The sequence below is a fragment of the Pan paniscus genome, chromosome 8, assembly GCF_029289425.2.
Source record: "Pan paniscus chromosome 8, NHGRI_mPanPan1-v2.0_pri, whole genome shotgun sequence".
NCBI classification, from domain to species: Eukaryota; Metazoa; Chordata; class Mammalia; order Primates; family Hominidae; genus Pan; species Pan paniscus.
The window spans coordinates 32059671-32077424 of NC_073257.2; the positions used below are offsets into that span (position 1 = coordinate 32059671).

General features: G+C 35.4%; 1 protein-coding gene across 1 annotated transcript in view; it reads left to right on the plus strand.

Moving 5' to 3' along the window:
• Nucleotides 1-17754, plus strand: part of MALRD1 (MAM and LDL receptor class A domain containing 1) — a 642247-nt gene that overhangs the window by 294026 nt on the left and 330467 nt on the right. Inside the window, 1 exon segment of the mRNA XM_055092251.1 lies at nt 457-614. Within this exon segment, the coding sequence (XP_054948226.1) occupies nt 457-614 (158 nt within the window).

Sequence of the window (17754 nt, forward strand, 5' to 3'; positions counted from 1 at the left end):
AAAACTCAATACCTTTCTTCCCATGTTACTTATTAAATTTCTTAGTGTTATATTTACACACTCAACAGATGACTAAATTTTTAAAAGCACACCTTATCACTCTTTCTTTTTTAGATTTCATTGGTAGTCTTTACATTATTTTACAATCACTTGATAGTTTGGGAAATCTATAAAATAATTTTTGTAGCTATCTTGTTGATGCGACGGCATAAATATCCCATCAGATCAGTTAATGTGCATACTGTGAAGCACGTGCTAAAAGCACAGACGGTTGGAAATTGTTCTGTCAGCAAGCTAGAGGCGAGGCTATTAGATTTTCTTTCTGTTCCAAATGAAAATACTTTTGGCAGCTCAGATCATATGAATTGTAATTAAAGACCCTAGCTATGATGGAAATGCAAAAACAATCCCATCATTGTTATTTCGGTCTTCTCTGAATTCTGTCCTTGTCCCTAGGGCACTTCATGTATCTGGAAGCTACTCCAGTGGGCCTTCGGGGTGACAAAGCACACTTAAGGAGTACCATGTGGCGAGAATCCAGTGCAGCCTGCACAATGAGCTTCTGGTATTTCATATCTGCAAAGGCCACAGGATCCATTCAGATTCTCATCAAGGTAGGAACATGGCCTGTGATGCCTCTGAGCTTGTTTTGTTGTGTTTTAGAGACAGGGTCTTGCTCTGTCACTCAGGCTGCAGTGCAGTGGTGCAGTCATGGCTTACTGCAGCCTCCAACTCCTGGACTCCAGCGATCCTCCTGCCTCCGCCTCCCGAATAACTGGGACTACAGGCATGCACTATCATGCCTGGCTAATTTTATATTCTTTGTAGAGAATAATTTTATATTTTTTGTAGAGATTTTATATTCTTTGTTGCCCAGGCTTGTCTCAAATTCCTGGGCTCAAGCAATCCTCCCACTTCAACCTCTCAAAGTGCTGGGACTACATGCATGAGCCACCACACCTGGCCCCTCTCTATAGGTCGCATGTGGCCTGAGGGAGTTGACTTGGCTAGAGAAGTCCCCCTGTTTTTCAAAGGTGCCATCTCCTGTGGCTGAAATGATCTATGGGGTTTGGTAAGCTGAGACATGAGAACCAGCTTTGAGTTCAACATCATATCTTGTGATTATGACTGAATCCCAGAGACTCCTTATATAATAGTAATTAATCTAGGACACATACATTTCTTCTTCCTATTTAGTTGTTTCCTTCCCTTTCCTTTCCAATAAAAGAAAATAAATTATTTGTGCATCTGAAAGAAGACCGGCTATCCATTTTTCCTCACATATGAGCAATCATTAAGGGAACTAATAATAGACATTCTGGTTCTAAGCACACTGTGCAAAGGACTGAACTACTCAGGAGAATGATCAAGGTATGATTACATGAAACTGCTTATTAACTGTGACACAGTAATGCATTTTCTTAGTAAGGATTAATTGGATGTTTCTGTCAGAGCTTTAATTTAGTATAACAAAGTGACAGTGTTCAGGGAACAAAATAACGTAGTAAATATTAATATTAATGAGACTTGGTCAAACACCTTTACTCTTTACTGAGTTAAAACAGTAGCCGAAAGGAGATGTATATGTGCACGCGCAGGTATGTGTGTATTTATTTGAAGAATCTAGGTAGAATTCCAAGAAAGCTTACTTTAAAGCATGCTGTGGAGACCATTGCTTTTTTTTTTTAATGACACATGAGCTTTGGTTAAGTGCCCTGGTACTGATAGAAAATGCCTGAGCTGAATACCAAAGAGCTTATACCTATGAACAGCTTATGTCTGCAGAGTCTATGTTTTATTGGAAACCAGAATTGACTTTATAACTTAGAACTCTTCTATAATGATGCAGAAAAGTCTGCCTAATAAAATACATGTTGCAAGAACCACAGCAAATCATTCTTATATTTAAAGATGGAAACTTACAAAAATATAGCACTTAAAGTTCTCATAAGAGGACTTCACCAGCACTCTTGAAATGTGATACTTGATTCTATGGTGTGCACCATGTTAGAGATTTTGTACTGTTCTGTGGGGTTTGCTTTGATTATTTGCTTCAGTCGTGTTTACATTTCAATTATGTTACAGTAACAAGCTTTTTATGTCTAGAAAGTGTAATACTAAACCATTTTGCGATATTAGTCTTCCTATCAATGGCATAGAATTCCTGTGGTTCCTCTAATTGATTCTTAGGGAAATTTAACAGCATTTTAAAAAGCCTGTCTTCCTACTGTACACACACACAAACATACACACACACACACTTAAAAAGTATATATGCCTGTACTTAATTAGTCACATTGATTGTGAAGAAATCTCTCATAATATATTTGGATTCTATATTCATGAGTATTAGGGCAATCATTTCATCTTGGTGATTAATAAGATATGTATTTTCAACCAGCATTACAAAGTAGTTATTTGGCTGTCTCTATGTGGAATCATGCTAGATTTTACCTTGCTCATTAGTTTGAAAGCATCCTAGCTAGATGGTAAGCCCAATAAAGGCAAGGATTCTGCCTCCAAATTCTTTCTTTACTCCTCGTCTTTTAAGATGTTCCAGTACACACATTCGCTCCCTCTGGCTTGGCACTCCCTGTCTATTCTTAGTTAGGCCCCCTTCTGTGTTTTCTGGCTTTTCCCTCCACACCGAGTCGCACCCAATTGGGAAGACTCGACCTTTTGCAGAACTTTCCTTGGCCACATTTGCCTAGCCTCCCACAATAATTCCTTTTCTGAGTGTCTTGCAGTTCCAGAAAGATTCCTGCTAACTGGCTGTTCATTAGAAATTATTCTAGTTCAACCAACTGATTGTAAAGTCTTGAGAGCAAGGCACTGAAGTTTTAGGCTTCAAGTGTCCCTCTCAGATCTTCAGAAAAGGGACTGCTGGATGAAGCAAAAAAGTGGTGGCCTCCCAGAGGTTGTGGCTGGGCTGGAGCCAACCCTTATTTAGGGCAACCCTTGCGAAGGGATGGCCATTGTGCATTACATGCATGACGTTCAAGTCTAGCCTGAAGAAACATCTATCATCTAAATCAGAAACATATACATGGAATCAGATTTAAAAGCATGTGCCATTGAACAATAATTAATTGGTAGCATCATTTATATGGGGTAATACTGACTATAGATCACTACAACAATGCATCCATAAATACGTCATTTATAGAACACCATCACTTATATTATTTCATGGAATTCTTAACACACCCCTCTGAGTTAAATAATGGGAGCCTTATTTTACTAAAGGGGTAGAGGAGTCACAGAAATAACTTTACCACCCTATAGCTAAATACCCAGTCAGTGACAGAGTGGGAACATGAATCCAAGTATGTCTGTGTCCAAAACTCATTTGTTTACTCCCAACCCTGAGCCCCAAGTGTTCCACACTGACTTTAATATTGAAATGAAGATCCCCCTTTATCCAGATCTATACACATTGCATAGAATATTTTTTTAGAAAAAAACAAAATGAATCATGGTTCTTAGAATGGCCATATATGATTCTTAAATGACTCCTGTAATAAGAAAGTAAATTCAGAGAAACCTCAACAAAGCAAAGCTAATGCTTTTGAGAACATTTGGTGAAAAGCAGTACCATATTATCTATTTCTGTATTTTTTGCCTTTGGTTACATGAGAGTTGCTTTTCATTAGAGAGATGTAACTGAAACAAATGTAAGTTTTGTGTCTTCAGTCAAGCAATGGGTGAATAATAAGAGGATCAAAAAAATTGAGAAATTGATGTTAATTTTTTCATTTTCTTGAAGTTTGCTTTAGTTATAAATGAGAAAAAAAAACCTTTAAAAGGATGTAGTTAAACTTTTTTGAAGGAATAACAATTTTTTAAATACAGTTGTTTGGTATACGATCAGAGGGTTTACTAGGTAGGATGATTGACTCTCACTCTCTGCTTCAACCAAGCCAAACACTGTGTGCATGAGATTCAGCCTGTGGGAAGCAATGAGAATCTCTGTTACTCCACTCCTTCATTTCATGAGTGAGTCAAGAGAGGCTCAGATGGGCTAAGTTATAAACTCAAGGTCACCAGTAAGTGGACTGACTATGACTTGAACTCAGGTATTCTGAAATTAAGTTTAGAAAGTCTGCATAATTGGTTTGGTGTATGTCTTTCTAAGGAGTAGATTTGGATGTTAATCTAAGTTAAAATAACTGGGTCCTATCTTTTTCTGAATTTTATAATAGTTTATTTTTTAAATGGCATCCTTATTTTTGCTAATATTTCTCATTTTTCATTTTTAACTCATTTATATTCAGTATTAAATTTCTCATTAAATTTAAATGCATTACCTTCCAGACCACCTAAGATTTAAAACAAAATATAAAACAAGCACTCAAGAGTAGTAGAAAATGGGTTTTATAACATGAAATTAACTTATTTCACAAATTTTACTCCCACTATTTTTTACCTATTTTCTAGTCACTTGTTTCCTGATGAGGTTAATTTTTTTTTTGTTTTGTTTTTGTTTTTTGAGACCGCGTCTCGCTCTGTCACCCAGGCTGGAGTGCAGTGGTGTGATCTCGGCTCACTGCAAGCTCCGCCTCCCGGGTTCATGCCATTCTCCTGCCTCAGCCTCCCAAGTAGCTGGGACTACAGGCGCCGGCCACCACGCCTGGCTAAATTTTTTTTTTTTTTTTTTGTATTTTTAGTAGAGTCAGAGTTTCACCATGTTAGCCAGGATGGTCTCCATCGCCTGACCTCGTGATCTGCCCACCTTGGCCTCCCAAAGTGCTGGATTACAGGCGTGAGCCACCGCGCCTGGCCCTGATGGGGTTAATTAATGATGAGTAATATGTATACATGAATACGCTAAAAGTAATTTCAGGGAAATTTTGAAATGGACTTTGTTTTCGACAATTTGTTTTCATTGGGTAAAATCTGTCTAGCCTCTACAAGAAACAAAAGACCTATGCATCTTTTCAACCAGCCTTTTGAATAAAATGCAGGAACACCTGCTACCTGAAGAGCATTATCTTCTTTTGGAACTATTCCATCTGTAATAAACTGTTGATGTTTTAATCAAGATTACTGCATGCTTTAGGGAATTTGAATATATTTAATTGAAGGTGTTCAGGACTATCCATTATGCAGTCATGATAGAAAACATAATGTATTCAAGCCAGAAGTGGAGAAAAATAATGTGTTTCAGGAGAGCCCTCCTGATATAGCAACCTAGTTATGCTGAAAGACCACAATTAAATTAGTTCATCGCTTTATCTTGCTTAGTGGTTCAGATAATTTTAGAGTTGGTGGGGTCTTACTCTCAGCTATTCATTTTACAGATGAAGGAAGTAAGAGTAAGAGGTTATATTTCTTGCCTCAGCTCACATGGTATTTTAAGAAAAAAGTCAGGATATGAATTCAGTTTTTCTGAATTCTAACTTAAGGCTCTTCTACATGTCTTCCTAGAAATTTTATCTAACAAATTTGATATGTAATAGGGAAATAAATATTTTGTTCAAGAGGCTGCGGAAAATGTCAGATAAAAAGAAGCTAGCTTCCTTTGATTACGTAAAAGACTGTGGTCATTCTGGGTCCACTTTTAACGTTAGTCTAGGGAGCAACTGAGTTCATGGTAAGCTCTCCGCATCCATCCAAACCCACCTGCACCCTGTCCTCTGCACGCATATTCACCACTGCCATAATCTGAAAAGATTTACAACACAGATTGAGTATTCCTTATCCAAAAATCCAAAATTTGAAATGCTCCAGTGAGCCTTTGCTTTGAGCCTCATGTCGACCTTCTAAAAGTTTTGGATTTTAGAGCATTTCAGATTTTGGATTGCGGGGTTAGGGATACTCATCCTGTAATTGCTTATACTAGAGTAGTAATCAGACAGGTTTTCAAAGTTAGGGTTATTTTGATATTGACAAGCTACTGAATATCTAATGTTATTTTGAGTATACTGTTTGCATTTTATTCATTATTTCAGAAAAAGAGTATAGATAATATAGGAGATTCATAGAATCTAGATAGGGAATTTGACTTCTCCAAGACTATCATGTGGATTTTGGAATGTAAATCAATTAAACTACATTTTTAGTGCTTTTTCAGAATCGTTTCAGTATCTTAGCAGTGTAATCTGCATAGTTTTGTTATATTGTGCTAGTGTACTTGGCCAAATAATTGAAGAAAAGTTGATCCTTTCATTTCAAGTTGTGAACCACCAAATATCTGAGACAGATCTCAGTCAATTTAGGAAGTTTATTTTCCCAGAGTTAAGGACGTGTGCCCATGACACAGCCTCCAGAGGTCCTGATGACATGTGCCCAAGGTGGTCCGAGCACAGCTTGGTTTTATACATTTTTAGGTAGACATGAGACATCAATCAACATATGTAAGATAAACACTGGTTTGTTCCAGAAAGGTGGGACAACTTGAAGCAAAGGGGGAACTATTCGAACTGGGGAGAGGGCTTCCAGGTCATACATAGATAAGAGACAGATGGTTGCATTCCTTTGAGTTTCTGATTAGCCTTTCCAAGGGAGGCAATCAGTTATGCATGTATCTCAGTGAGCAAAGGGATGACTGGATAGAATGGGAGGCAGGTTTTCCCTAAGCAGTTCCCAGCTTGACTTTTCCCTTTAGCTAAGTGATTCTGGGGCCCCAAGATTTATTTTCTTTTCACAAAGGTATAACCACACAAGATATCAACACACCCAGAGTTTAATTCAGTTAGTTGCAACAACATCGCAATGCCCTAGTTATATAAAATAAATATTTCTTTATATCATCTTGGAGAACATGCGATAATTATTCCAGGCATATTTTTGAATATGTGAGATTTTTCTTTTAAACTTCTTCTGTTCCCATGTTCTTTACCTCTTTTAGTGTCTCTACTATTTCCAAGTAGGAGTCCTACGAAGCTAGTTCCACCGGAATCTCTTCTGTCTTGAAGAAAAGATTTTCGTTAGGATGCTAACACCTTAGTTTAATTTATCCCAGGAGCCCAGGAGTTTTTGCTTTACAGAGAAGCATATAGTCGGCTCTAAAGAATGACATTATCACTATTATTGTTGCCATTCTATTTCTGTTTCTACTCCCACTAGCACTGCTACTCTTGTGTCCAGTCCAAATATTGACTAATTCATTCATTCATTCCTTCGTTTCTTTTTTTTTTCTTTTTTTTTGACGAAGTCTCGTTCTGTCACCCTGGCTGGGGTGCAGTGATGCAGTCTCAGCTCACTGCAACCTCCACCTCCCTGGTTCAAGCGATTCTCCTGCCTCAGCCTCCTGGGTAGCTGGGAACACAGGTGCACGCCACCACGCCTGGCTAATTTTTGTATTTTTAGTAAAGACGGGGGTTTCACCGTGTTGCTCAGGCTGGTCTCGAACTCCTGGCCTCGTGATTTTCCTGTCTCGGCCTTCCAAAGAGCCGGATTACATTCATGAGCCACTGTGCTGGCCTCGTTTTTTTCTATATCATGTGCTAAGTCTTCCAACTATATGAATCCATTTAATCTTCAAAATAAGATGGCAAGGAAGATACTTTGTTTTCTAATTTTACAGACCACAAAATGAAGACCCATGTCACATAAAAATTTTGTTGAATAATCAGGATTAAAAAACAATTCTAGCTTCAATATTCATACTCTTAACCACTATACTCAACTTCTGCTATTAGAATTTAAAATATTCTAATACTCAGGAGTCAGAGAGGTTATTGTCCCTCAGAGTTTTCCAGTGTCTCTGAAGTCATAAAAATCAGAAATTTCCATCTCTACATATTAATAAATCTATAGATGTATTCCACACATGTTACAGAGGAGAGGTGACTACTTTGTGTTCATCAACTTCAGCAGTTTTTTTTTTTTCTAACTTAGCTTGCCAGCATCTAGTAACAGTTACTGCATTTATCTAAATTATTCCTTATCATATTTAATATAACTCAGACATTTTAAAATCATGCTTAATATAGCTGCATTTTATTTTTAAAATTATTTTTAAATAATTTTTAATAAATAATTCCACATATTTATGGGGTACAATGTGATGTTTTGATACATGTATACATTGTGTAATGATCAAATCAGGGTAATTAGCTCATCTATAACCTCAAATATCTGTCATTTCTTTGTGGTAAGATCAATGAAAATCCTCTCTGCTAGCTATTTTGAAATATATATTATTTTTAATTATATTCACCTCACTGTGCAAAGAAACACGAGGACTTATTCCTACTAACTGTAACTTCACACTCCACCAATCTCTCCCCATCTTCACCTCCCCTGTCCCCTCCACATTCTCTGGTAACTACTGTTCTACTCCCTGCTTCTATGAGATACATGTTTTTAGGTCCTGAATATGAATGAGATCATGAGGTGTCTGTCTTTCTGTACCTGGTATATTTCACTTAACATAATTTCCTCCAGCCTTATCAATGTTATTGCAAATAACAGGATTTCATTTTTTTAATGGATGAGTAATATTCCATTGTGTATATAGACCCCATTTTCTTTATCCATTTATTCATTTTTGGACACTTAAGTTGATTCCATATCTTGGCTATTGTTAATAGTGCTACAATAAACATGAGAGGACAGATATCTCAACCTATTGATTTCATTTCCTTTGGATATATACCCAGTAGTGGATTTGGTAGATTATATGGTAGCTCTGTTTGAATTTTTTTTTTGAGAAACCTACATACTGTTTTCATAATGGCTGTACTAATTTATAATCCCACTAACAGTGTGCAAGGGGACAGTGTTACTGGGTGTATAACACTTGTTATACTATTTTTGCTTTTGTTGTCTGTGAATTTGAGGTCTTATCCTAGTTCCCCAACGTTGCTAACACTTCTTTATCTTTTGTCTTTTTGATAATACCCATTCTAACAGGCATGGGGTGATATCCATCATGGTTTTGATTTGTATTTCCCTGATGATTAGTGATGCCGAGCATTTTTTTTTTCATATATCTCTTGGCCATGTATATGCTCTCATTTAAGACTCATGTATATTAAGGTCTTTTTCCCATTGTTTAATCAGATTATTTGCTTTTTTGACTATTGAATTTTTTGAGTTCCTTATATATTCTGGATATTATCCCTTTGTCAGATGTAGAGTTTGCAAATATTTTATACGATTCTGTAGATTGTCTCTTCGTTCTGTTGATTGTTTCCTTTGCTGTGCAGAAGATTTATAGTTTGGTGCAATCTCATTTGTCTATTTTTGCTTTTGTTGTCTGTGAATTTGAGGTCTTATCCAAAAAAATCCTTGTGCATTCTGATGTCATGAAGCATTTCTTCAATATTTTCTTCTAGTAGTTTTATAGCAATAGCTGCATTTAATGTTGGTTAGGAAAGAATGAATTAGAAACAAATTAATACCAATTATTAAAATATTTTTAAAAATCTATAATAGTGACTTTGAAAAATATATGTTAAACAAGAAGATTTATGGAGGATGAAGTAATTACCATTATTTTAAAGGCGTGATGAACATAAATGATACTTTTGAGACAGCCAAAGTATTATAATGGGATATTAAAATATCTACCATTACTATTGGTGAGAAAGTCACAGGTACTACTAATACCTGTGATCTGTTGCCTGTATTCACAATTTGAAGAAAATACGAGAACTTTAGTTGAAGTTTGTGAAAATAAAGATGTATTTCCTCCATCCATGTTATAACTCTCTTGAAAATTAATATTCTATTTATAAGGAGGCTGAAGAATTTTTAATTTTATGAGGACATCTATCTTATGTGCTCAGTGTTTACATTATTTATTAAGAAATATTAGTGTGCCTTGTCTGCAGAGGAATTTCTTACATGAAAAAGCAATTCCAGTTTCTAACATTTGAGATACATTAAGTCACTGAAGATAGCATTCTATCTGAGACAAGTTTAGAGCAGATTAAGTATAAATGGGTTTAAATGCTGCCACAGCAAAGAGCTATTTCAGCCAACTAGACATCAGGCCTGCAGCCAGGTAGAGTCAGCAACTTCCATACTGGCTGCTCGTGAATTAATATAGTGAGAGATTTGTCACCCAGACTCAAGAGTATCTCTTCAAATGTCATAAGTAGTCATAGACATTGTCATCTTAGGTATTATAAGATCTGAGAGAAGGAAGAGAATAAAAGCAATATTGTGGCTTGTCTAGTTTAAAATGTGGCTTCACATGGTTGCTGTCCATTTGCCCATGGAAACTTTGTAGGTTCAACTGCTGTGCACACAACTAGTCTGTGTAGGAATCCTGAGAGCCAGTTAATTTCAATTTAACTTCTGCTTATTTACTGAAAATATTTGAATTTTGATTATTTCAAACACATTTTTCATGGTGAAACATTTCTTTTTTTCTCTTCTCATTTTTCTAGGGCATTGCTTGAAAAATTGTAACAGTTTTCAGCGCATGATAGTAACTGTTTGTAGAACTCGTTTAAGTTCTTAATTAATTTTTACTGCCTACTCTTCATTTTCTATGGAGTTTGCAATACATGCTCCAACCAAAGTAGGGTAGAATTGCTTATCAGTGGGCTGATTGTTCTAACTGAATCACATTTCTGACTCAGATGCTGCTATAAGTTTGGCAGTCGGTTTTTACCAATTACAGATTACAGAGTTGGAGTAGAGAGAAAACCCTTGTGATTCACTCTTGTATGCATTGATAAAATAAGCAATTAAAATGGCAATAATCTTAGATATCTTATCTCTGTAAGAAATGAATATACAGAACAATACCATTTGTAATCTTTGAGGGAATTTTAATTAAAATAAATGTTTTAAACTTTTTTTAACAAATAAAGAAATATTTAGACTTACATTTCCTAGATTAGTGTATTTCTTTACATCTTCTAAAGAAGTCAGGAATATTTTCTGATAATCTGTTGTGACAATAAAGCTCCTTGGTAAATTCTGCTATTGTTCTCCCACTATGGATAGTATTATGTGAAAGATATAAACAAGAAAAGCTGAGCAGTTTGGGATATACTATGCCCAACTTAGACTATTTCTAACTAACAATTCCTTTAATTTAGGATTACAACTTTCTTCTGCAAATACTGAGTTTCCAGCTCCTTCCCAATTCTTTTCACCCTTGCTTTCATTCATTGCGATTTAAACATATATTTAGTGAGCTTTTCCTAAATACACTGTCTACTCTCATGGAGCTTGTGAGTTTAAAGTGGGCTTAACTGCTGGCAAAAAGCAATGGTATGGCATGGATTCTTTCTATCAGAAGTTGTAAGAGCTTCTCATTAGAAAGTGAATGTCCTTCAATATTTAATTCTCCTCATTCTGAAGTCGTCCTTTTCCTGAAAAAGTAGTTTATGACTTCATGTGCTACATTCTTGGCACTGGAACCTCTCTGAGGTTCATGGAATGAGTTTGAATTCAGTGGCGGTGTGTTCCCATATGATTAAGTCTTTGTCTCCTGGCACTGCTACGCTGCATGATGACTGAGTATGTGAAAAGTTCTATTCTCCAGTGATGAGGGAGGTTTCATGACGCAGACCTCATCTGCCTTGTTTACTGTCCTGTCTGTAGCAAGTAGCATAGTGCCTAGCACATAGTAGGTATTAAACACATATTTTTTTAATTGAATGAAAGATTGAATGTACAAGCAGTACATAAATGCCAACTCTACAGAATAATTCAATATTATCAGAATTAAAAAGCTACTGAAATATTTATAGACTGAAAGTGTTTAGAAGAAATAAAAAAATTAAACTGGATTTTGAAAGACAAGTAGAATTTGGAAAAAATAGAAGAAAGAGGCCAGGTGTGGTAGCTCACGCCTATAATCCCAGCACTTTTGGAGGCCAAGGCAGGCAGATCACTTGAGGTGAGAAGTTTGAGACCAGCCTGGTCAACATGGTGAAACCCTACCTCTACTAAAAATACAAAAATTAGCCAGGCGTGGTGGCACGTTCCTGTAATCCTAGTTACTCCGGAGGCTGAGGCAGGAGAATCGCTTGAACCCAAAAGGTGGAGGTTGCAATGAGCCAAGATTGTGCCACTGCACTCTAGCCTGGACTACAGAGGGAGACTATGTCTCAAAAATAAAAAAAATAAAAAAAGAAGAAGAAGAAAGAAAGGAGAACATTATTTCAAATGAGAGAATACACAAAGGAAGAGAAGCCTGGGATGTATTGAGTGGCCCCTGAATTCACCAATTATTGGATAGTAATTAAGGATATGATACTAATGACAATAAAAAATAAGCATTTATTCTACCCTCTACAGTCTACGTCATACATTTGCATATCTGATACTGTGATTCTATTTGTGTTAACATAGCACTGCTTTCATTGTTTCTATAATTTTCAATTATTTCTGACTTATGAACATATTTGGCTTTAATTTAACTTCGTAATCATTTCTTTTGGGTAACTTCTAACATAATGTATTTAAATTAAATAAGTTATGTACCAAATTATATATGGAAATTAGCAGTTTGTATAAACACGAATAATAGGAAGTAATCAAATTGAAAACTAATCCAAAACTGCTTTTTGAATGGCAGAAGGAAAACAATTGAAAAATGAAATCCTTAAATATTATTTGAATGACCTTAACTTTTAATTTTTTCTTGATACGAGAAAACAAATTTCAACTTAGTTGCTAGATATTCATTCAGACATTGACATTATTTTCTTTGCAGCAATGGACATAATGATAGGTAAAATAACTTTAGTAGAATTAACAAAATATAAATTTTTAATTTAATTCTCGTGGCTCAAGTTCACACAAGATCACCGAGAATCAAGCATAAAAAGCATTAACACAACAGTAAGTGGCAGCCAACAGGCACACACTGGCCACCTCTAGTGATACGACTTTAAGATTGATCAAACAATCAAAAGAGAGTTATTTAATCAAAACAATCTATTTGCCAACATTTTGTAGCATTTGTCTTGTGCACTTTTTATGTAATTTTTAAGAACTCTAATACCACTCATGTTGATACTTACGAAAACATGATACTTACATAAACCCAACAAGAATAATTAAATATTGAAGAATGAGACTTACATGTAACACTGAGCTTTGGAAAGCCAAAAACTACATGATATCTAAAATTATGCTCCCCCAAAACCAATTTTTGTCCCCTTGGGGGCAATATTGGCCCCTCTTAACAATGCATGTTATACCCTCTACTTTTTCTCCAAGTCCCACCTGTCAGTCTCTGAGAATGCTCTTTCTTCTGGGAAGGCCATCATTCTTTATCTTTTGAGAGAGCAAGTTGTCAAACTTAACACAATCACCAAACTTGAGTCCCAGAGATTGAGACCATCATGGGCAACGTAGCAAGACCCCATGATATGGTTTGGCTGTTTCCCCACCCAAATCTCACCTTGAATTGTAATAATCCCCATGTGTCAATAACGGGGCCAGGTGGAGATCATTGAATCATGGGGGTGATTTCCCCTGTACTGTTCTCTTGGTAGTGAGTAACTCTCAGGAGATCCAATGGGTTTTATAAATCGGAGCACAAGCTCTCCTGCCTGCCACCATGTAAAACATGACTTTGCTCCTCACTTGCCTTCAGCCATGACTGTGAGGCCTCCCCAGCCATGTGGAACTGTGAGTCAATTAAACTTCTTTCCTTTATAAATTACCCACTCTTGGGTATGTCTTTATTAGCAGCATGAGAACAGACTAATATACCCCATCTCAAAAAAAATGAATAAAATAAAATAGTTATTCCCTTAAAATCTTTCTTAATAAGCCAGGGTAACCACATATTATTAATACACATGTGTCTTCCATGCTCTTATTTGTGCCTTTTTCTTATCCATGCCTTTGTTAAATCCATATCTTTTTCTACATTTGGAATCCTTGTCTCCCTCCATCCTTCCCCCACCAAACACACACATATAGATTTTGACATAACCAAATCCTGAACATCTTCCTAGATCCAGATTGAATATTTTCCCTTCTGCGTCTTGTCACTTACTACCACAACCTTGAAAGTCAGATGTAGGTACAATTTAGTTTTGTGTCCTCCATAATAAATGGCTCATTGTAGACTCATATAATGTTAGAAAAAATAAGACATTTATAGTGCTTAAAGAAGCTTAACTATAAACAAGGAGAAAAATATGTGAACCTATAATAATAATTTACAAAGTGGAAGATTTAGGGGAAATTGGAAGCTGATGATGGAATTATCTATGCAGTCTAAAAAGAATTTATGTTTTCCAAAAAAAAAGTCTAGTTTTGTAGTCCTGATTTAAAACCCTTACATCATGTTGTGAGTATTATGCCTCCATGAATAAAAAATAGAAGCTATAAAAGTGGACTTGGATGAATTACTATTATTTTTATAAATTAGACCATCTGGTTATGAATTTACTTTATGAATTAGACCATATGTATTAGGATTTTGCCATTAAAAATTCCATGAATGACTCATTGAGGACTTTGTTATGGGTTACAAATGCTGATACATTTTATTTTCCATTCACAATGTGGCATTTAATATATCCACATATAATCATTGAGCATTGCTTTGCCCTCTTTTATGCTAACCTGTTGGTGACAAGAAAGCAGACTTAGTTTTTCAGACTTATGAGCTGAGGGATCATTATTCTGAGTGCTAGCAATTGAAGTGACTTAGATACTTAAGGTTAAAAAGAAGGGTAAAATAATATTTTTATGTGAATTCATGGATTTCTTTTCATCAGCATTCATGAGCCCTAAGGATTTTACAGGTCATATTTTTAATGAGTTATCTTGACTCTTTTTGACTTCACTGGGGGTCATTCAGCAAATAAAATCTTACCAAAGTTAGAGCTGCATATGGCTCCTGAATGATGAAAGAATGTTGAGAATATTCTTTAGTCTTTTTAGGGTTTGTTTCTAAGTTATTTTTCAGAAAATCCCCAAATTATAAGACAGAACATTGAAATTAATTACTTTGTTGGCTTCATTAGAATCAGAGCTGAATTTTCTTGGTAGTCAAAAGAATATAAAACATCAGAAAACATGTATTGTGAAAAGCAGAAAATAATACTTCAAATGGCATTAAACACGTTAAGCTTTTTACTAAGCAATTTTGTTTCTTGTGAGGTTTTTAAAAAATGTCTAAGCAGAAGATAAACTAAAAATATAGTCAAGCTTAGAGGAAAAAATACTTTTTATTTTGTTTTTCCATTTGAACACAAAATATAATGGGAGCATATAAGTAAAACTTCTACAATTTACTATGTTTCCTTAGATGTAGGGAGATTGTGAACAGTTTTATTTTTATAGATAGATGGTTTGCAGTGATTTCAGAATGCACTTATGCTTTTTTTATTATTACTTTATCCATGTAGTAATAAACATCATTAGGAAAAAATGTCATACAATAATTTTAAGCAGATATCTCAGTACTTAAAATTTTTTTATGCCTTGTAGAATGATTAAGGGCAGAGTGTTGACCTGGAACTACAGATAATTTATCTTTGACTAAGATGTAGTATATTCTATTTCATATTAGAAGTTTCTGATGTATGTTGCTCCCTTGAAAATCTTCCACTTATTTTCCTCTAAACTTCCAAGCCACAAATATATGTGTTTTTTTCTAAGTAGCTTCAGCACTGTTAAACATTTTAGAAAATTTTATTAATGTAAATATAGCCAGATCATTGAGTAGGAAAACAATCAATGGTGGCAAATAACTGACATATCCATAATAGAGTCACTTTGTTTTCCTAGACCTCTGGGGAAGTGATCATTTTATATCACTTCACTCATTTTGCACACACATACTGCAAATTACTTAAAATTCTGTTTCTGAAATAATTTGTTTAAAAAATAGCACTCCAGAAAATTTCTGTTAAATTTAATAACTTCATTGTGAACACCCTGGATCAGAATCATTATACGTAACAGAGCACTCGATATATCCATTTGCATCTTCTCATATATGGTGAGCTCTGAAAATATACGGAATTCTATGCACAGAGAAGAGAAAGCAAATGTACTAGTTGCTTTTCCTTGTAACTTCTTATGAATGCATCCATGAAAATGCATGTCCTATGTATATTCATGAAGAGAAGTAGCACTTTATTTAGTAGGTTTTTCATGACAACAAAAAAACCTGTGAAAGGCAGAATTTGTGAAAATAATCAAACTTAGAAATGAGGCATTGAAATGAAGTGATGTTTTGCATGTATACACGTTACCTCAACTTTCTAAATATTTCTTAATTTGGTAAGAATACTTCAACATCTTATTTGTTATTTTGCATGAAGGAAGTTAGAACTACTGGTAGAATGTAGAAGGAGAAATATGAACAAAATTATTACCTTTTCTGGAAATTTATGTTCAACAAGAAGGGTCACCTCCTCTCCCTCTTTGAAGTCCCACCATTCTCTTGTATTTTTGAGATTATTTTTATATCTACCACAGAGTTGTTTACTGTGCACTGCTTCTCAGCATTGTGTACTTTTCCCTGCAACTTCCAACAATAGTTTTGGCCATTGATTATTCTGTTCTAGTTGCTGCCTGAGAGTCTGAGACCCCTGACTTGATCATCTGCTATAATCAACATACTGTTTTCAACAGAGATTCAATGGGAGGAAAACCACATCTCTCTTTGGTCCCATCCATCAGTTCAAAACAAAAACACCAACACAAGGCTTATTTACATGTTATAGATTTCACAGAAGTGTTGATCCTAATTATAATCTTAGAACCCAGAATATGGCTGTACTCAGAGTACAAAAGGAAAATCAGATATCAAACTTTCACACATAGATTCTCTCCATACACACACATATCCTAGTTCCTAGACTCATTCCTTTGAATCTTTTAAAGGAGCCACATGTTCTATTCTTCCAATGCATACATAGACTCCATTTTCAGATAACACCACTCACTAAACATAGGGATTACTTTTGCGTTAGGATGCATTTTTTTTTTCCTTTTTGCTGGAGCGATGAAGACCGTTTGACCTATAGAGTTTATTTCCTGAAGTATGAGGTGTTTAGCCAACAGAGTGTCACAGTGGGCTCCTAGATGTGACAAAAGATCACTGGTCATGTAACTGGAGACAGACTTGGATTTGAATGTCAACTCTGCCGCTTACTACTCATTATCTTGGGCAAATTATTTAGAATCCATAAGCCACTTTCTTTACGTATGTAAAATGATGATTATAACATGAGTTGCAAATTGTTTTCAGGGCCACCAAATGCTATACCAATGGAAGAGCGAGTGCTTTGGAAACTATAAAGCATTTAACACACTTTAGGTAAAGTTTTCTAAAATTAATCCTTCATAAAATGTAAGCATAGGAAAGGGAGAAAAAGTAAAATTCAGAATATTTGTTTAGTTGTGTTATTAAAATAGACTGCATTAGTATCTGTATCATCTAAAACTGTGCAATCTATTACTTTTCTGAACAGGAGTTTTCATTGTATTTCCATTTAAATGCCCTTTCACTTGATGCCAGAATTCGTTCTATGTGTTTGTTCTCACACATTGTCTGTTTGGATGGGTGTTCATTAAACTTCATGCCTGTGTTCACTGATAGCTGGGCCTCGATGAGATCCCGTCAGGTGTTAAGCTTAGAGCACAAGCTGTTCACTGTTTGCCTCCGGTAACCTGGCTAAGGGTGTCTGTCATTTAGGAGATAATGTTAGAAAGAGTGAATGTTGTCAGCGGGTGAGTTGTTCATGACGAATAAATATCCAAGGAAAATGAAAATGTTTGTTTTTAAAGCAAAGGAAGGGCATTGAGATCTGTTGACGTATTCTTTAAAAATAAATAAATAAATAAATAACATTCTGCCGTTCT